General features: G+C 41.3%; 1 protein-coding gene across 1 annotated transcript in view; it reads left to right on the plus strand.

Annotated features, from left to right (window-relative positions):
* The window catches only part of OTUD7A (OTU deubiquitinase 7A), a 247,108-nt gene that overhangs the window by 111,111 nt on the left and 114,427 nt on the right, over nt 1–21,570 (plus strand). Inside the window, exon 4 of the mRNA XM_074966182.1 lies at nt 19,052–19,206. Coding sequence (XP_074822283.1) covers nt 19,056–19,206 — 151 coding nt within the window. The 5' untranslated portion in view covers nt 19,052–19,055. The remainder of the gene's footprint in view (nt 1–19,051; nt 19,207–21,570) is intronic.

The following is a 21,570-nucleotide window of genomic DNA, read 5'->3' on the forward strand; positions in this document are numbered from 1 at the left end:
ACTGATCCCACAGTCACTGCCATTGCTGGCATCATCATGCCAGCCTGAGGAGATCCACAAAGCCGAGAGCCCTGAGGTAGGAGCGGGGTTTGGATTCAGGGATACCACTCCTACTGGAGCTCAGGGAGAAGAGGGACCAGGAGTGGCACCCTGGCTGACTGCAGGGCAGAGCCCCTTATCTGACTACCCCACAGACCTGGGCCCTCTGCACCCAACCAATCCCCGCACTTAGTATAGTGATATTCTAAAGCTGTGTTTAAGTGCATTGCAGGCTTAGGATATAAAGCTTGATCAGTAAATACCCTCTGATCACTCCCCCCCATGTCTCATACAGATTATTCCTGTCCCTGGATGGGCTTCTCTGCTGAGAGAGCATAGCATGGGGCAGCAGACCGTCTAAATGAACCCATATTAACCTATAACAGAAGTTATGATAAATGTGCTTATGGCCTGAATTTGGCCACTTTTTTGTTCTCCCTTTCCAAAATAATAGTTGATTCTGACTAGCTTCTGGGGAGACAGAAGAAAACCCGAGTACAATGACACAGGGATACGATATGGATCATTGTAAATTTAAGAGGCTCTATTCTGTATAGAGCAAGACAAGTGACTTCATGAAAGATTTTTTTGTCACTATGAAATGTAGAATAATATCAAACAGCAGCATCTGTCCAGGCAGCTTCCATGCATGGAGTGCCATTGAGTTCAGTGGAGTTTCATGTGCACTCTGGGTCTACCCATGCAAAGCAACTTTCAAGATCTAGCCTTTGGCCCTATTGTTCCATGACACATGTACTTAATGTATATTGAATTCTGTGGGAGTCATACTTAGGTATCCAAGAATAAAATTTGCCCTTAGTATTTATTTTCTTGGCAGATAAAACAAGAGGCTATTTCAAGATCAGACTCCGGTTAGATTAAGGGTGGGAATCTGGTGAAATCACTGCCAATCTAATTCTAAAGGGATAATTGAGAAGCTAATTATTATGGAAAATAGTTCAAGGGTATAAGGTTTTTTTAAATAGATAAACCTTGACAGTGCTTCTTTAAGGTATGTATTACAGGAGTCCTTATGTAAATATCACTGCTAAGCATAATATCGGGACCACTCTGATCTGTGCAGACCTGTTCTTTCTGGTATAATGTTCGCTAAGTGTTCTGTCAGCGTGTGACAAAATCTGTTTCTTGGGCAGTCATGTGAGGGTCTTTGTCAAGAGAAATTAAATTTTCAGAGGACTTGGTTAGCCTATTGCTAGGCAGCACTGCCACTGGGGAAGTTCAAGGAGTTTTAGAAAGTCTTTGTAGAAGTCTGAAGACATAACATCTATAGGGAGCCTGAAATCATTGTAAAAGTAATAGGGATGGATGCCTTTAGAGGAAGGAAAGAGTAGGTGATCCCCTTCTAAAGGCTAATAGTCTTCTTATGAGGATAGAAAGAGAATTCTTTCATTCTGAGGAACACTTTCATTAGGGTCCTGATCTAACTTTGTTTAACATTTATTTTATTTAGCATTTGCATATTCACCAAACCAAGCGATAGCATTTTTAGTGGCCTGGTGGAGCTCTCAGAGCCCTCTGAATTTGGTTAGGGGGTACTCCTCGACAATGTGCATCATTGTTTGATCGGCACAACAGCTGCAGCTTGGTTTGTCTCAAAGACCCCAACGGTCCTGGTTGGCTGCACAGAGGCTTTGCCCAGTTTGGAATCAGTTAAGAAGGGCCCACTGGCAACGTGGCAGGTCGAAGCTGGGTGGGCGAGCAGTAGGGACTGTGACAAGGAACTGATTAGAGATTGATATTAAGCACCAGTCTTCTCACCACAAGGACTTCGCTGTCATGTCCTAGCATGGCAGCCTTGACCACAGTGGGTGTCATGATGAAAGACATGTGGCTGGTAAGCTAAAAGGGTAGCTGAACAAGGTCAGGCTTGGGTTGGCACATACCATCTCAAGCAGCTTGCCAGCTGCAATCTCCCTCCTGATGTAAATGTGAGCAATGTGGCTCAGAACTGGAAGCCATGAAAGATGAGTCAGTTGGAGAGTTCCTGTGATGATGTGCATTGTTGAGTTGCATGTCAACAAATTTGGTGTGTACTGACCGACTCCATACTGGCGCATGGTACTCTACTGTTGCATATGAGATGGCAAGGGCTGAGGGTTGGAGCATCCGCTTCCTGTGAAGAACCTGCCAGTTTGCTGAGAAGGTTGTTGTGTGTGTCTTGACCTTCACTGCTATCTTGCTCAGTGGCTTTTGTATGTCAGTGTTCAGTAGAGGGTCATGCCTGAGTAAACTGGGTATGCTTCAGCCTCTGGCCATTCTTTATGATGTTTAGTTCTCTCTTAGCATTAGTATGGTGGAGATGGAATGTGCTAGAGAATGTCTTGCTGGTGCTAGGCTGAAGGCACCATGTCTTACAGTGGTCTGCCAGCTTTGCAGCATCGTCACTCAGGGTCTTCTCCAGTACAGAGAAAGTTGGAGCCTGTAGTTCACAGCAGATGTCTACACAGATGAACTTCTGTTATTGGACTGGTGGCAGGTCATAGATGTATAGATTGAACCATGTTGTGCTTACTGTAATGAGAGATGGATTAGGTCCTTGTTTCCTAAAGTCATCAGTCCTGTTAATGTTTATAGGTCAATTCTGTTCATTAGGCAGTTTGTTAATGGGAGTTATGCATGTTTATAAGTTGCAAAACAAAGTCAATGTGGGGAAAATGTCAATAAACGCATTAATTGAGTACATAAAAATGCAAATACATTTGTTTTGCATGAGCAAATCCTGATCTGCACAGAAATTAAATTGTATGGAGAATTGTGCACTTGCAAATTTAAGAAGACCCACTGAAAAATCTGGCCCAAAAATGTTAGCTCACTTGTTTTTACAGTAGTTCGGAAATTTTGACACACAAATATGTTGAGCATATCAAAGTCCCATACCTTAAAAATCCTTGCATCTTGCAGCTTTTCCAGTTCTGGTACATATTGGTGTAATGTTCATTTATGGGCAGGTATCCAGTCTCCCAACACCTCTGTGAGGCAGCGAACTACTGTCTCCTTTTTACCAATGGGAAGGTGAGGTACAGAGGGACTATTTTAATTTATTTATTCACATATTATTTATTTCTATTGTGATAGCACCTACAGGCCCCAGTCATAGCCCCGGGCCCCAGTGTGATAGGCACCATACAAGCACATAATAAAGACAATACTTACAGTCTAAGTATAGGACAGTAGATGGTACAACAATCAGACAGCAAGAACACAAAGTAGCAATGAGACAAAACTGGTGAGAAAGAAAAAGAATTGTCACAGTACACCAGAGGCCTAAACAAATGACTTGCCCTAGATCACACAACAAGCGTGGCAGAGCAAAGGTCTGAATCTGGATCTTCCCAGGGCCAGACTGGTGTCATAAGCCCTGGACCAGGCCTCTTTTCCAGTTGAAGAATTTTCAGAAAGGGAACTGGTTTGCTTACTCTGCAGACAAAAATATAGATGTTCTGATTAAACAGTGATGTTCAAAATAAATAAATAAACCATCTGTCAAGGTTCCTCCCCCACTCTGAACTCTAGGGTACAGATGTGGCCCCAAAGCAGAGAAAAAACAAGCTGCTTTCAGTTTCAGCTGCTTTTTGGACCTCTTTTCCAGCAGCCCCAAAGGAAAAAAAATTTTTCCTTTTTAAAATCTGTATTTCTAGTTCAAAAAATCTCAAATTTATCTCAAAATGATTTCAGGTGAATCCCACCACGCTGCCACCATGTCAAGGTTCCTCCCCCACTCTGAACTCTAGGGTACAGATGTGGGGATCTGCATGAAAACCTCCTAAGCTTACTTTTACCAGCTTAGGTTAAAACTTCCCCAAGGTACAAATTAATTTTATCCTTTGTCCTTGGAATAACCACTGCCACCACCAAACTCTAACTGGGTTTACTGGGAAACGTAGTTTGGACACGTCTTTCCCCCAAAAATCCTCCCAACCCTTGCACCCCACTTCCTGGGAAAGGTTTGGTAAAAGTCCTCACCAATTTGCATAGGTGACCACAGACCCAAACCCTTGGATCTGAGAACAATAAAAAGCATTCAGTTTTCTTACAAGAAGACTTTTAATAGAAATAGAAGTAAATAGGAGTAAAGGAATCACCTCTGTAAAATCAGGATGGTAGGTACCTTACAGGGTAATTAGATTCAAAACATAGAGAATCCCTCTAGGCAAAACCTTAAGTTACAAAAAAGACACACAGACAGAAATAGTCATTCTATTCAGCACAATTCTTTTCTCAGCCATTTAAAGAAATCATAATCTAACGCATACCTAGCTAGATTACTTACTAAAAGTTCTAAGACTCCATTCCTGTTCTATCCCCGGCAAAAGCAGCATACCGACAGACACAGACCCTTTGTTTCTCTCCCTCCTCCCAGCTTTTGAAAGTATCTTGTCTCCTCATTGGTCATTTTGGTCAGGTGCCAGCGAGGTTACCTTGAGCTTCTTAACCCTTTACAGGTGAGAGGATTTTTCCTCTGGCCAGGAGGGATTTTAAAGGGGTTTACCCTTCCCTTTATATTTATGACACCAACAAATATAGCTAGACTAAAACAGCAATCAAGTTTTCTGTGATCTCTCCCAACATCCATTATTGAATAACTGTTTAAAAAAAAAAGTCTGGCATAATCTACATTACAATCTTATTTTGTGAAAATGGAGAGCTGAGAGACATATTCCTAATTTAAGCAGTACTCATCTGTTTTTATTAGTTTAGCTTTTTTGATGTGTCTGTAGTATTTATGTACATTCTTTTCACATAGACACCTGAAAATCAAGGTTAGGAAGGTGTGATGGGGTGTCCACCCCATACAAGGCCCAACTAAGTAAAAAGGGCCAGTTAACCCTGTGACAGGCTGCACCTGGAGGAGGGTCAGGGCTGATAAAACCTGATGGCTGATGAAGCCCAGCTGCATGAGGAGCTGGGACAGGCATAAAGAGAGGAAGCTGGTGGTAAGCGGAGGGCTTCAGTCACTCCTTAGAGTGGAGGGGAGTTGTTGGCAAGAGTCAAGGAGGAGTCCTAGGAGGGAGCAAGTCCTGGGATCCTGCCTGGGAATACAGATTGACAAGAACCCAAGAAAACCAAAATAAGAAGCTCCAGTGGCAACCTGGGGGGAAAGGGGTGGGGAGAGGGCAGAGCAAGAGATGAAAGGTGGGAAGTAGCCCAGGGAAACAGCAAAGGGGTCTGGGATTGCATAGACTATGGTTGCTAGTCACATGGTCCCTTGACTGGAACCCAGAGTAATAGGTGGGCCCAGGTTCCCTACCAGCCACTGGAGAAGTGGAACCATCTGGGCAGTGGAGCAGAGGACTGCCTGAGACACTTCATCCAGCAAGACTTTGTTACAATGGAAGGGGAAAACGGCAGAGACCTAGGTGGAGGGCCAAGCCACAAAGAGGGAGCAATTGAGTCCAGAGAGAGAGAGACAGACAGACCATGGGTCAAGCAACCAGCGGAGGAGGCATCAGACTGGTTGAGAGCTGATTCCCAGATGAGCCACAAGGAGGTGCCCCGGCAGTGAGCAGCAAACCCCGTGACAGACCGTTTGTCAAAGGGCTATCGTTTATGGTTCTAAAACATAAATAAGGATTCTTGGTTATAGAGCATAGTTGCTATAGTAATTTGATGATTAGTCAAATACCATTTTGTAGATTTAGCCAGTCATATCTTAAAAATCCTTAACAGCAAAGGTCTGTGATTAAATGTTATCTGCACGCACGACTTGTTTTCTGAGACTGGTTGCTGGCTGCTACTTGAATGTGGCATTGTGAATTCCACGGGAGTGCGAAAAGTACAGTATCCTTTTGTGGCAATAGTGAAAGTGTATGGGGGAAAGGACAGAGTGAAAGGTAATGGTCAGAGAGGCACCATACACAGATAAGTTTTCCCTTCCCTTACGGTTCCAACCCGGACTGAGTAGGCTTTTACTCTGAAAATTCAGTAGCCATAATGTGACAGTTGAGAGATGGTTTTCAGGCATATCTCTCAGCTTGCCAAAGTTCAAACCTGTGGGTTGAAAGAGATAGGCAAAACAACAGTGCAGTAGCTTTAAATGTGCCTATATATTAAACAGCATTTTTTTTATAATCCCAGTTTCATGACTGCAAATCATTTTTATGTAAACTGTAGTGGAGATTTCAGGCCAGGGATTATTCAAGTAGCTCTTTCTTTTTTTTAAATCTCACCACAACAGTCTCTGGAGCAGAGTTGTATTTCCCCTGATTGTTTTCATTTCTTGAAAGCTGGGAATACTAGAAGACACTTATTTAATTGTGCTTGCCTATCTATTAGGATTGCCTTATACAGATATACATTATAGGGAAGGAGTCGCATGGATTTGTTTGGGGAGAAGAAACGTTAGAGGGGAGAACAGTAAAATATTAGGTAAAATGTGTTTATATTTAGCTTCAGGGGGTTTAGAGGTATCACAACTGGTGATTACAGAATGTCAACAACAGTTTAGTCGGCAGTAAATCTGGGTCTCATTGGCTAATGGATGATCCCAAATGGTATTTCCTACCCAATGGGAGCAGTTAGTAGCAACTGAAAAGGGGAGGATGAGAAGCAGTATATGCCACATTGAAGCCCTGTAGAGCTTTGACAACATGTTGTTGTAATGTGTCTGGACAGGTAAGATGATACAATAAGACCTCTCATCAGCAGTGTCAAATTCTACCAACAAGTTCAGCAGAAGAATGGAAAGATTCCTGCTGTTAGAATCAGGCTGAGGTTGGATGATTATCTTAGTTCTGTAATCTGGATGGAAGCTGCTGTACTACTCCTCAGGTTTCTAAAGTGACGGATTGGAGCTGAGAATGCTCAGCCCGTTTCTCCCCATGAACATCATCATCATCTGCTCTCTTTCCCCACCCCCTTCTTTCTCCCTTACCCCTGTCTGCTTACAAGTGGCTGAAGAGAATCCCAGTCCCACCCACTTTCCACCTGCACCTCTTCCACCCCCAGTTCTCTCACTGCTTTGCTCTGAACCCCTTGTCCTCAGCTGTTTCCCAGCTTCAGACAACATAGGGAGCTGGGCAAGACTCGAATATGTTTTGAGGAATAAGAACAGGCTTGCTGGCATGGCAAGGACATGGGGCCTATTAGGATCTTATATCCCAACTCAGCTCCATCCAGAAACCCTCCATCCTCCTTATTACAAAATATGTCCCAGAGATTCCTTTTTTGCTTAGGAACATGGTCAGTGCCAATGCTGTGTAACATTTCTGGATGGGACAGTTTCCTAGAGGTTAAAAATTAAAGCCAGATGGTCATGTGTCAAAATGTCCTTATGCAGTCTAAAGCTCTTAAAGAGCTACCCTATAAATTTGATTATTTGTATTCTAATTCTTATAATGTGCCAGTCACTCAGTCTGTAGGTGCAGGTACAGCATGGGAAAGCATGTCACCAAAGACTTACTAATGCACACCCACACTCAGACTTCCTACCTGATCACCAACATTCAGACCAGAGTCTGAGAAAAGAGATTGGCTTAGACTGTGCCTTGAAGGGCAAGAGACTAGAGCTTTCTCAGACCAGTTGGGTCAAGCAAACTCTGTAGTTAGATGAGAATGCCCTGTCTCCCGCTGCCCAAATGGTCATGTCTAGGTCATGTCTACCCTAAATGACCTCATCTACCACCACAGCATTTGGGGAAAAGAGTGGTCACTCAAGAATCCAAAAAAATGGGAAAAAGTCTCAAGACCCAGATAATGTGCAGTCATAGGGAAAACACAAGAGAAGAACTATAAAGTAAAGTCAGGACTTGCACCTTGAAGCAAGTAGAACAAGGCAGCATAGTCTTTGGTTTTACAGGATCTCTGTGGCTAACACTGCAAAACTGCCAAGCAGCTGCATTATGCAACAGCTAGAGCTTTCCACTGGAGGGGAAGTGTAGATTGAACTGCAGTAATACAATCACAAAGACATAGATAACTGTGGCAAGTTCTACAGCGGAGAGGGATGTAATCTCTTTACCAGATCCAAATGAAAAACCAATATCACCTGAAAATCTAGAAGCAATTAGGCATCCAGAAATTCTCTGACATTTCAAATGTCTTGCATAAAAGTTTACAGTATATGATTCTGCTCTTTAACAGCAACAGGTACCACCCTACCATGTGCCCTAGCACCCCAATTCAGCAAAACATTTAGTCATTTGTTTTCAGCAGTACTTCAACATATGCTTAAAGTTAAGTACACTTAAGTGCTTTGCTGAATCAGGGTCTAGATCTCTTTTCTCTGTGTAGAAATGTTTCAGATCTGTATGAGTCAATATGTATCTTTAGTTTTTAGAAATTATAACAGCATGGGCTTGTCTATATGGTCAGTTTGTGTGTGGAAGGCTAAAGTGGTGTAGATTTACATCCCAGCTTGCCATACGCTAACTGATCATGTAGATGAGCACCTGTAACTTAAAAAAAACTGGTTTCAGAGTAACAGCCATGTTAGTTTGTATTCGCAAAAAGAAAAGGAGTACTTGTGGCACCTTAGAGACTAACCAATTTATTTGAGCATGAGCTTTCGTGAGCTACAGCTCACTTCATCGGATGCATACTGTGGAAACTGCAGAAGACATTATATACACAGACCATGAAACAATACCTCCTCCCACCCCACTCTCCTGCTGGTAATAGCTTATCTAAAGTGATCATCAAGTTGGGCCAAGTGTTAACTTTTTGATTCCTTTTAAAAGGTGTCAGTTGCTCATTTCCCTACCCCCAAAATAATAGCAATATAGTTAATGGATATAGCAAGGAATCCATTCTAGCAAATAGTGTCAACTTGCCAGTAAATCCCATATACTCCTTGCAGTGATAGAGATGTAGAGAATATCATTACCCTTATGTCAGCTGTTCACATTTTTGCTTACACACATTTGCCATTCTGGACAGATGCCAATGAATTGAAAGCAATGACATTTTTGTAGCTGTATAATGAGCTAGTATTTTCCTGTGTTTTGTCGGACACAATTTAACCACCAAAATCTTACTTAAGAAAGGCTTATGAATTCTTAAAACTAATGCTTAGAGGCACTGTAGAATAAAGCTAATAGAAAAGTATTTTAATGATGCAGTTGTGCAGGGTGTTTTCTAAACCGTTTTCTATTAAAAACTGTGTCAACCTGGTATGATGTGATTTGTATCATATATACTGTGATACAGGAGGGCCAGGGAGCAGTGGTAGAGGGGAAATATATAAGCCCTAGGCTAATTAAGGCATGGTTCCCTGTAGACTAGGGAGGGTTACTATAGGTTAGCCCCCTGCCAAGAAAAGCGCAGGACCCACCATACTAACATCGGCCATCTTGCCACAGTACATACACACGTGTGTGTATATATTCAGTGATAAGCTGCCAAAATCTTAACACGAGGGGGTCGTTGCCCACCCCCACCCCCCGGGACTCCTGCCACATCCGCCCCCCTCCCCTATCCCCTGACTGCCCCCAGAACCAGGCAGGAGGGTCTTGTGGGCCACCGTAGTGGGTGCCCACCCCACCCCTAACAGCCAGAGGCACCTGCCAGGGGGCGAGGTGGGGAGTCCCAGAGGTGCTTACCTGGGGCAGCTCCCAGGAAGCATCTGGCAGGTCCCTCTGGCTCCTAGGGGCGGGGGAGCATAGCTGGGGGGGGAGCAGGGGGAGTGGCTGCTCCCCCACTGATCACATCAAAAGTGGCACCTTAGGCGCCAACTCCGTGGGTGCTCTGGGGCTGGAGCACCCACGAGGAAAATTTGATGGGTGCAGAGCACCCACCGGCAGCTCCCCACCCTACGCCTGGCCCCAGATCACCTCACCTCTACTCCGCCTCCGCCCCTGAACGCACCGCCCCGCTCTGCTTCTCTGCCCCGCCCCCCCTCTTCCCGCGAATCAGCTGTTCGGCAGGAAGCCTGGGAGGGCTGAGAAGCAGGCGGCGGCTTCACACTCAGGCTGAGGGTGGCGGAGGTGAGCTGGTTGGGGAGCGGTTCCCCTGCGCCGTCCCCTCCCCCCCCGGTGACCTTTCTTAACTACATGCTGCTACAACCTATTGAACTAAAAGCTGAGTGACAGCATTAACTCCCGTTCCCTTACTGTTGATGGTTTGTCAACTCAAATTCAAAGCAAATATAATCTGATGGATCTGATTGTTTAATTTTGCTTTCTCCCTTAATAATTGTTCAGATATTTTGCAAATGTGCATTTGGCAAAATGTTTCTAATCAAAAGTGGAACATCTTGAGAAATGCTGTAAAAAGAGAATGAAAAGTCTTTATAGAACTGTCTGAATGCTATGGGATGCACTTCACATGGAGAAAACAGAGGAAGAAATTATGCAAGCCTTAGTTAAAAGAAACCAGTTGTTTGCTGCATCAAATGTGGTTTTATTTTGTAGATTTGTTTTATGTACTGAATTCAGTTGTCTAGGGGGGGACACTCTTTTTTAATACTTTAAAATGTGGTATGTCTTAGTAAAAAATATTTTCTGTGTCTGGAGCTATGCAAAGCTGGGGGTCTTTGTACCATACATGTCTACAAATAAAAAAAGAACATACAAATTCAACCACAGAGAGATGGTTTCCCTCTGAAAAGGATAACAGTTTCCCTTATCCTTCACATTACCTCACAAGTCAAGAGGAGTCAGCAAGGTTAATCAGACACTTAGAGTATTCACATTAAAAAAATAAATAACCTTTGTGTGCCATCTCCGATCATTGGATATATTTGCTAATTGCAGTTGCAGAAGGATCACATGGCATTGTAGGCAATTTCATCATACCATCCCCTCCATAAATTTATCAAGCTAAGTCTTAAAACTGGTTAGGTTTTTTACCCCCATTACTCCCCTTGGAAAGCTGTTCCAGAACTCAATCCTCAGATGGCTAGAAACCTTCATCTAGTTTAAAGCTTAAACATATTGATGGCCAGTTGATAGCCATTTGTTCTTGTGCCAGCATTGGCCCTTAATTTAAATAACTTCTCCCGCTTCTGAGTGTTCATCTTGCAATCATATTGCCCTTTAGTCTCCATTTTGTTAGGCTAAACAAGCTAAGCACCTTAAGTCTCCTCTCATAAGGTAGGTTCTCCATTCCTCTGATCATCCTAGTAGCCCTTCTCTTCACATGTTTTAGTTTGAATTCATTTTTCTTAAACATGGGAGAATTACACACGGTATTCAAGATGAGGTCTTCACAAGTGCCTTGGATAATGGTAATAACACTTCCCTATCTTTACTGGAAATACCTCACCTGAGGCATCCCAGGATTGCATTAGCCTTCTTCACAGCCACATCACCTTGATGGCTCATAGTTATCCTGTGGTCGATCAAAACACTCAGGTCTTTTTCCTCCTCTGTAGCTTCCAACTGGTAAGTCCCCAGTTCGTTGCAAAAATTCTTGTTGTTAGTACCTAGTGCAAAGTGCAAGTATCAAATTCCATCCCATTTCTATTACTTGAGATTTGGGAACTTCAGAAACTCCGCCAGAGGTTATGGGCCTATTACAGGAGTGGCTGGATGAGGGTCTGTGGTCTGCAATTTGCAGGAGGTCAGATGAGATGATCATGATGGTTCCTTCTGGCGTTAAAGTCTATGAGAGCAGATGAACTGATCCAAAACTCACTGAAGATGATGGAAGCCTTTCCACTGACTGGGCTTTCAATCTGGTTCATAGTGTATTTTTATTAGTGGACTTTGTTTTTAATTTTAAATCTTCAGAAGTGAAAACATTTTGCTTGTGATTCAACCCCTTTGTCCGTTGGATGCAAACAGCATGGCATTTCTGAAAGTCACTTTCTGTAGTCCTTCAAAGTGGATTTCAACTTCCTCTTCTGAGAGGATTCTGATATTATGTAATGAGATTCTCAGATGCTAAGTATTAAATTTATTTGTGCTTTTATTGTCCATAAGAAGAAGGTTGTTCTTTGAGGAAGACTGTGCTTTCGTAGACCGAAGATATCCACTCCAAGTGGGTATGCAACATTATGTGAGTGAGCAAGTGTTTAATAGTTACAATTGCCATTAGTAGCAAACATGGTGATGGTTCAGTAGTGTAGGAGGTGATGTTTTCATCTGGTTAGAACAAAAAGTCTGGCAGCCAGCTGGATTCTGAATTTCTAATTTGTAGTGAGTCACTGCCTCCTTCCTTATAGTTTGTTTTCTTCCCTTGCTTAAGTCTTTCTTTCCTGTCCAATCTGGGTATGTTTTTATTACTAAAAGTGGCTTTCTGGCAGAAAGGACTTTTATCAGAAAGTCTGATTGAAAGACTAGTTCTTGCCTAAATTGAAGAAAGCTAAGAGAACAGCACTTACCAGCTTGTGTTATACGCTGCCCCCGTAATACAGAGGCAAGATTCTCATAGTTCCCTCATAAAGCAGGTGGGGGCCATTTTCTCCAAGGAGTAGGTGCTCTTGGGTTTTCTGATTAATTACTACTTTAGAGAGCATTGGCAATGGGATAATACCACACTTTGACTTATTCTATTTCAGTAAAAGTTGCAGCTTTGGCCATAGTCCAGTTACCAGTGTGTTGCATTCTCTTCCCACATCATCCAGAGTGGCATTAACAATAGAATGCCCAAGTATTCTCTATTTGTATGTATAGGTCTTGGAAGATGAAGCATCTACAACACAAGGCAACATCTCTTTTGGGAAAAAGCCTGCTTAGGCTGCTGGCACGACCTCTGGTGCAACTTATGAGATGGGTTACTTACATGTGAGCTACAAAGCTATTGGTGCACACAGAGTACGGGGTTCTGATGACTGTGTCACCATGAGAGCAATGCAAAGGTGATTCATGATGTCATAAATGCACTGAGAGATGGCTCTGGCTTTGCTATATTACAAGAATTTCAAGCTTATTAAGAAAACTTTGTTCTAGTTCATTTACATTGTGGGTTGGATGGCTCAGGATTTTTGGATTTAAGGGCCGTTCACCTTCAAGTCCAATGTTTTGGGTCTTTCCCAAGTTGAGGCTGACCAAAAGTTATCAATATGGGTAAATATATTTATTTGGTGATCTATCTGATCTCAGGCCAATCCTTGTCACAAATATCCATTCACAGAAATGACTCTGTCAGCCTCTGAATTGAGGCCAAGGATTAAATCGGAATAGAGAAAGATTTAGCCAGTTGCCTGTGGACTCACCATCATCTGGACCAACACATAGTGACAGGGCAGAGAGGTTTCAGAGTAGCAGCCGTGTTAGTCTGTATTCGCAAAAAGAAAAGGAGTACTTGTGGCACCTTAGAGACTAATCAATTGAGGGCAGAGAGGAAAAGCCTGAGCTGCTGCCTGTGTTGCACCTGTCCTGTGCAAAGAGGACTTCAGTTTCTAGTGTTGCCAATCTTGCACATCCCTCAAATATTAAATTAAAACTAGTGAGAGGCCTTAACCAAGCCTCCTCAGAGCTAAACTCCAGATTTAGGTTTGAACGTGTCCCATCTCTCTGATGGGCCACACCAAAAATCTCTTTATGCAAATATCAATGCAGTGCTGTGGGTCCCGCCCCTCACACACGGTAGATGGACTGTCTATTTATGGCTTGTATCATGTTTTGGGTAGTACTAAATCAGCTAAATAAAATATATATCCTTGATTTGTGTCTTTCTGTCTCGTTATGGAAAATACCCAGGAAGCAAAACTATGAAACTGAGCAGTCAAACATGTATGTTTTAAATCATAAAAATGAAGTTAGGAAAAAAGAGGGGGTCCTCAGGGGAGCTGGTCTGAAATGTTGGAGGTGTTTTTCCCCACAGAAATTTTGGAGTTTTTTTAACTGAAAACTCAAACTGAAAATTTTCAGATGAAGGTTTTTGGTTTTCATTTATTTCCTTTTTTCGATTTTCTGTAGAAAGCAGATGCTTTTGGGGGGAGGGAATCATTTTGTTGAAAACTCAGTTTTCCATCAAAAATAATTTTGACAGAAAATTTTTGACCGGCCATAGTCATGAATTGGGAGGGATCAATGGACCACAGCTGTGAGGAGGAGAGGGACCGATTGATAAATGTGTGGGGCTAGGAAGGGAAAGACAGGTAGGATGCAGACTGATTTTACTGTCCTTAAATGCCTTTGGGATAAGCATCCAAACTTTCAGCTCATTAACCAAACCAGATCTCTGACCCTATTAGGGTTCACTCATCCCTCACAGTTGCAGAGTCATAGATAGTGGGGAGGGAAAAGATTTACTAGGTCATCCAATCCAGCTCCCTGTCTAGGCCCCAACAAAAGTCAATGGGAGTTTTGCAATTAACTTTGGTGGCGCTGGAGCTTTACCCCTAGTATTTTACCCGTGCACATTTTGTAACATTATTGACCTACCATAAATTCCTAATAATATGTTGCTTTCAGCAACATTAGTGTGTGTGTGTGTGTGTGTGGCTGTGGGGGGAATAGGTGATATTTATTATTGTAAGAAAGGTTGCTTACTACTGGAACTGTGTGCTAGTCAGTGGATCTTATGTTTTCAGACCTGTTCAGATCTCTCATTGGCACAATGGCATACCTCTTTAGACTAGAGTTATCTAGGCCTTCTGGCTTAGCTGGCAACTTGCTTTGCCCATTGACCCAACAGAACCTTTAGGAATGTGGAACCCATATTTCGCCACAAAATATTTCTCAGCCTGAAGTGCTTTTCAGAAGCTATTTGAAATAATGGGAGGGGGGAACCTAGCATTAAAAATAGTGAAATATTGCTAGTATACAGATGATCCATGATTTGACTTGTTCAGACTGACATACAACTAAAATTTCCAAATGTTTGAATTATCTGGCCCCCGCACCGATTAATGATGGTATTTGACTACCCTGAATGTACACATTTCTAAAAACCACAAAAAAGTTTTACTGCCAGATGAGTCACTTATGATTAAGATCTGAAATTTACTAATGCTTTGCATCATTCATCTTCAACAAGCTCTTTAAACTTGACTCTGAACGTCTGCATCCTTCTGGTGCAGGTTTATTTCATCCATTCTCCCAGTCATAAAGAAAATTAATTGTCATGGATTTTTGGTTACAACGTCCTCTTATTTGCCCCCCTCCTCTCCTTATGTGCAGCTGTTTTAGAAATGAATGTGTGTTTACTAGGAAAGTGTTACTCCCTTCATACCTCATCTTTAAAACGGTTACAAAAATTCAACTGCTGTATAGTATATATATACCAAACTGAAACCCTATGGCCAAATTTAGCCATAATCTATCAAGGTAATGGGATTTTGTGAAGTGCTTGCATTCTGCTTTTAAGAGGCCCTGTAAATCTTTCCATGTTTCCCTTGATTACTGGCTCTACATGAACTTTTATAGCCTTCCCTTGTCCAGTTGTGCTAAAAGTTGTGACCCAGATGGTTCTCTTAACTTTCTGAAATGCAGCCTGATATGAAAATAATGAGTGCAATGTAAGTAAATTAAATTAAATAAAAACTTATGTGGCCTAGATTGTCAGCTCACATTTGACTTCATCTCAAACACTTACAGTCTGAATGGACCCATTTTTCAAGATCTTTTGTGCACCATATCTTTAGGAGGGACAAACCATTCCCTATGCAGCAATTGCTTTTGTAGCTGGTGAAATGATCCTTTTGTAGCATGTGTATAAATTTAGTTTTATAAAGTGCTTTAGAGTCCTTTGAAGAGAAACACGCTAAGAAATCCAAGATATTTACTTACTTATTATTAAACTTAAATGATAATCCTATGCTATTGTAAGGGCTTTTTTCTGAAAACCTAATTATCACGGAGGGCTTTCTTTCAAGAAATTCCTAACCTTTTGACAATGTCCAGTTGAGCAACAGCTGTTAAAATAAACTTCAGAAGAGTCTGTGTTTAATTGTTTGTATATATGGATACATGCACGTGTGTGCTATAATGCAGGGTGTGAGGGAGAGTATGGCGAAAGTGTGGCCTAGCTAGTACAGAGGGATAAGAGCATCCAAATGCCCCTTCACACTTCAGTACTGGCTACCCACATCATAGGTAGCAGTTTGGGAGGGGAAGAGGACTCTGTAGAGCTGCTGCTTCCCCTCTTGTGCAGGTGAACTGGAGGGGGAGAACAGAGGAGGCACAGGGTGTAGCTGCACCAGCATGCAGGGGAACATACACTGCATTGGCTCTAGACCTGGCACAGTTTACTCCCTCTTTGCTGCAATGGCAGAACCAGGGGCCAACTAAAAGTCTGCTCCCAGTGTAGCACAAAATACATTTCCCCTTACTCTCGACTCATGGCAAAGGCATGAATGAGCCCATGAGATTGAGTGAAAATATCAGATGAATGTGTAAAGATTAGCTTTGGCGTCTTGATGGAGTGAATGACAGATGCTGAATAAAAGTAAAACTTGTCGTTTCATTTATATTGTACACCATTTAACTTCTACCACCTCTTCTGATCTGTTCTCATTCCTTAAAATGAAGTTTGAATACTGACTATATGATAAATATGTCTGATTCAGCCATTCTTAAAAACAACTGCTCTAAATTTTTGTAGGGAGAGTTGTCTATGAAAATAGATTAGCTTCTACTTGTTCAAGAAATAATAACAGGTATTGGATACAGTAGAGGGAATATTCATCTGTTACCCAAAGGCTAGACCTTTCCTTAGGTCCAAGGGTATTTAGGGGGAAAAAATGAATATAGGAGAGAGATTCCCCTCTGGGTTGATTTAAAAACTCTGGGGATAAATTGTCCTAAAGCTACTTCTATTTTAAGGCCACTTTATTTGGTCAATGATGAAAGTAAAATACTAAAGAAAAGCTCCTGATTGCACATAAACAAGGCTATGTTGTGCCTGTCAGGAAATGCCAGAGATGGGACATGTAGTGCACTTTCCATCCCAATTATTTTTGCTTTGACACTGTAAAGAAAAATTTGTGCATGACAGAAAATGAAAAACCCTTCTGTTTTGTTTCCAGAGGTGGTTTTTTAGTACACAATAGGCAAAGGTGATTTCCAGAGTATTTTTCTAACTAAGTTTAAAATACTTCACTTGCTTAAGATTTAATTGCGTACTTGCTTGTATAAAAAATTCCATTATCTATACAAAAACAAGAATACATTTGCATTTCATCAGCTATGATTGTGGTTCCATTAGCTGCTACGTGCTGGTTCCTAGGCCATGAGTCATTGTCACATACTGGTGTGATTGTTACTTTTCTCAGCAACTGGATGGTACAAACAACCTACAGTAAGCTGCTGAACACATACTGCATCACTCTGCTGTAAAACAAGTGAATCATTCTGCAAAGGAAACCTGACTTCCTACCACTTCAGGAAGATTTTCTTTAACAAAAAGTTATTGTGAATCCCCTGATATTAAATAATTAATAATAATTACTCTAGCTGGCCTGGAATAGTTTCTGTTGGCTTTTAAGTAAAGCATTTTATTGATTGTGTTTTAACTAACAATTGGGACTATTTTAATTTTATTAACGTGATCTATAATTGCATCTGACACAAGCAGAAGGCATGGGTGAAATCCTGGTCCCATTGAAGTCAATGGTAAAAATCACATTGACTTCATTAGGGCCCAAATTTCACTCTGTGTCTGTGGTAGTTGTTTCTAACATCTTAGTTTTTGGAGGTAGGGGGGGTGGGGAATTCCATCACCAGAAATTCAATAGCAGAAAGAATCCATTTGCAGAGTATACTGGGATTACTACACTACAATGGTGTCTGTAATATTTATAGTAATATGGTTTGTTGTTTGCCTGAAAATTACTTAATTCAAGATGAAAATGAACTTATATAGCAAATGTAGTCAATTCCATTCCAGTTAGTTTTGAGTGGGGTTGATGTGATGTGCAGTATTTTGCAGTATGTATGTTTATATTTTAAACGGTTGTTACATTTGAGGGAAACCAGGAAAGTGTTTATAAAGATCAGCCATGTAACAATGGCTTTCTTAAGAAATGTACAGTGTTATCTTGAAAATGTGTTTAGCTTCTGTTAATCATGCTGAGATGCAGGGGAACAAAAAACCTGATGCTGCAGCAGTGAAAGGTGTTGCTTTGTGTGGTCCTGGAAAGATTTCTATTAATAGCACGTGTCATTGATTATGATGCTGAAAGGCGTGTACAACCAATGAGATAAACTGCCACTGTAAGTGTATGTGGGTCCCTCCAGACTGTCAACTCAATTGATAGAGAGGGAGAGTAGATACCCACCACCTTCCAGAAATATGAGCAGTAACAATCTGGAGATAAGCCTAGTAGTAGCTTCTGTTGTCATTCCATTCATTGTGGTTGTCATCATTATTGTAGTTAAGAGATGCACTAATGCAGATGTTTAGAAGGCTAGTTAACACAGCCTCTCAAACAAAAGAGGTACAAGTTGCTGCTGCTATTGATGATGGTGATCATGATTCACAGCACCCCCATGAGGATGACAGCATTAGTTCTGAGGAAATGGGAGAAAACCCAGATACCCTATCAAGTACATCTTTAAGGCAGGGAAAATAGAAATAACCTATGTATTGATGCAGTAAATAAGGAACAAGTAATGAGTTCTAATATAAGTATATTTACATTAAAAGTATATAAATACAAAGGTCTTGCAATATGGCCCTGGTCCAGATAAGCACATAAGCATATGTTTAACTTAAAGCACGTTAACTGAACCAATGGGACAATTCTCATGCTTAGAGTGAAGCATGTGCCCGTTTGGAGTCTTTGACTTTTACCACCTTACTCTTATGAAGTTTTAATTTTATAACTTCCTTGTGCACTGAAAAGTTATGCAGAAAGAATATTTTAAAAGAGCAAAGCAAAACAGAAAAGAACACTAGAAGTGTGAAAGATGAGAACTAGTTATTAATATACTCAGTCACTGGAACAGATTGTGAACCCAGACAGAGGCAGATCATAAATGCTATTAACATGGTATTTATGTAAATTTATTTTCTTTTTTTAATCATTGTAACTTTGACCTTTTATTGTCATTTATTAAAAATTTAAATTGGGTGTTTTGTTTGGAAAAAACGTGTGATTTCCATTATTTTGTAGCCTATTGTGATAAATACATCTAGAACTCTGTATTTTTGTTCTCATTTATAGATGGATGTCTTGTAGCCTATCAGCAAATCCTGCTACTGCTGCATGTGTGGCAGCACTTCTACATGATCACATGACTCTTGATATGGACGCGGTCCTGTCAGACTTTGTTCGGTCCACAGGGGCAGAACCAGGTCTGGCAAGAGACCTGCTGGAAGGTAAGCATGCCCCATAAACCTGTGGCCCCTTTTCCTCATATTCAGTACTTTCATGCTGTGGTCAATAAAATGTAAACCAGTCTTTTAAAGCTTCTAGTGTAGTCTGTTAAATCACTGATTCCTTTGTGCCAACAATCCAATACTCCTGGCAGTTTAATCACACAAGATTGCACCAGTACAGCTGTTTTCAGCAAAGGCCTTAGAAAATCTCTTATTGTGGTAGAAGCTACATTCTAGATTACTTATAATCTTACCTAAAAAGTGAGGCAAAAGGCTTTCATCTAGATTTATACTCTGTCATTTTGAGCTGCCTGCCATGCTCATCAGTCACCAAAAGAAATTCTGAGAGTATGAAAGAATGGTTTCATTAGTTACTTTAAGCTTCTAATATGGAAAACCATACTGAATTTTGAGTGTGTCATGTTAGTTAATAGTAAGAGAAATGAGGATTGGTTTTGAGTGTGTCTTCTAATCTGGGTGGCTGTAGGTGCTGCCAAGTGTGGACAGTTATAGATGTTTTGATGTGATGTATATAAAATGCCCACACGCCAAGGGCAAATATTTTTGTTTTTCCTCGTATAGCCAAAGTTCAACATATACTGAGCACCTACTACGTGTTTTTAAAATGTACTGGTGAATATTTCTCCTGTTCATAATAGTAGATCAGTGTAGTAGTAGCTGGGCTTGAATAGTATTTATTTTAGTGTTATGTATTGTAATGTATCTTTACTCCGGGTTTTTTAAGTAATAAGGAACGATACGGTAGTAACTCTGACGTGTATATGATGTGGAGTGCAGTTTTACAATATGTCATACTTGTTTTGTTTCCAAAGTCTTCTATCTATGTTACATAAAAATAAGTCCTTCGAATGTGTAACTGAGAATGTTCTCCTTAGCACTCACTAAATGTAACAAAAGATCTTTGTCTGATTTGATCAACCTGCCATTCTGGGCTGAAGTCCATCATTATCTTCATGACATGGCAATCCACCCAGGTTCACTTAGGGAGTGGAAGGATTGGGCCCCATCTTAGTGGGGCTACTCATGGAGTAAAGTACTACTCACTGTGAGTCAGGGTGCAGAACTGGGCCCTTCATGAGGACTTGAGGGTTCTTTAATAAATTCAGTACTAAGAGCTCTGTCCAGTGGTAATGTTATGAGGCTCTCTGGGTGCGTGCCAGGCTGACTTGTTCAGGGACAAGACTGACTAGGTGACATAGGGAATTAGAAAGCAAAAATAGCTGAGATGCTTGTGCATGAGGGATATCACATGTGTTTCCCAGTAGCCCACAAGCAGCAGGACTTACTGTTCATATCTGTATTCCTTGGGGTAGAAGAAAAGTTTAAGGATTTTTTGCTGGTTCTTTTAAACATATAAGGGGTTACTCTCCCCCACCCCCAAATCCCTGTGTGGGCTGATAGAGGAGACTCCTCGAGTACTTCCCACTCCATATTCTTCTTACATAGGTGGGGAGCCTGTCAATTGGCACAGTGGTAGAGGGGGGGAGTTATCTTTTCTTTCCTTTGCATCCCTGGTCAACTCCTTCACAGAGAGTGAATCTCCTCAGCTGAGTGTTAGCTGGAGCTGTCATTCAGTGAGAGGGTTTACAGCCAAGTGTCTCGTTAAAAATTCCTCGTTGTTATAAATGCTGTATCTGTATAAGGAGGCCTCTGAAATCTATTAGTGGACAAACTTATTTGCATCTTAGGGCTTCCTTAAAAGGGATATGATCACCCCTTTCTTAGCAAAAGGCAGATAGTTTTGTTATTTACTGTGGGTGCATAGTGTTGTCTAGAAGTTGGAGTACGTGTCTTGCAGAGGCAGGATTCTGGTTGACTTTGTGTCATCTCTGCCTTGTTTTCTTCATCTGTGGAAAGGGAATGTACCTACAAAACTAATGTTTGCGATGTGCTTTGCAAAGTTTGATCAAAGGCTGTATAGAAGTAATGTTGTCATTGGTGGGGTTGGTGATTTATGACCATTGGGGTTGGTGAATAAAGCTATACTGAAAAGACTAACAAAGAAGTGGGCAACAAGTGGTTTAATTATTCTTAACAGTCTAATTCATAGTGTTTAACTTCATTAACATTTGACTTAAACGCCAAATTCTGAGTATTTCCTCTCACACAGGAATTTTCTCAAGCTTATGAAGGTAAAAAGAAAATCGGGGGGGTTTAAGATGTTCTCAAAAGGACTTTTCGGCACATAAGGACATGGCAGCAGCTTGCTGTAACAGCTGTAGTATTGCCCAGGATCTTATGCCAGGGTAGTAGTTTTACTTCCCAGTTCCTTATCCACTTTTCAGTTCCCATATCACTCCCCATTTTCTCTACTTTAACTAATAATTTCCCATGTATCAAATG

This window comes from Natator depressus, chromosome 10 (assembly GCF_965152275.1).
Source record: "Natator depressus isolate rNatDep1 chromosome 10, rNatDep2.hap1, whole genome shotgun sequence".
NCBI classification, from domain to species: domain Eukaryota; kingdom Metazoa; phylum Chordata; order Testudines; family Cheloniidae; genus Natator; species Natator depressus.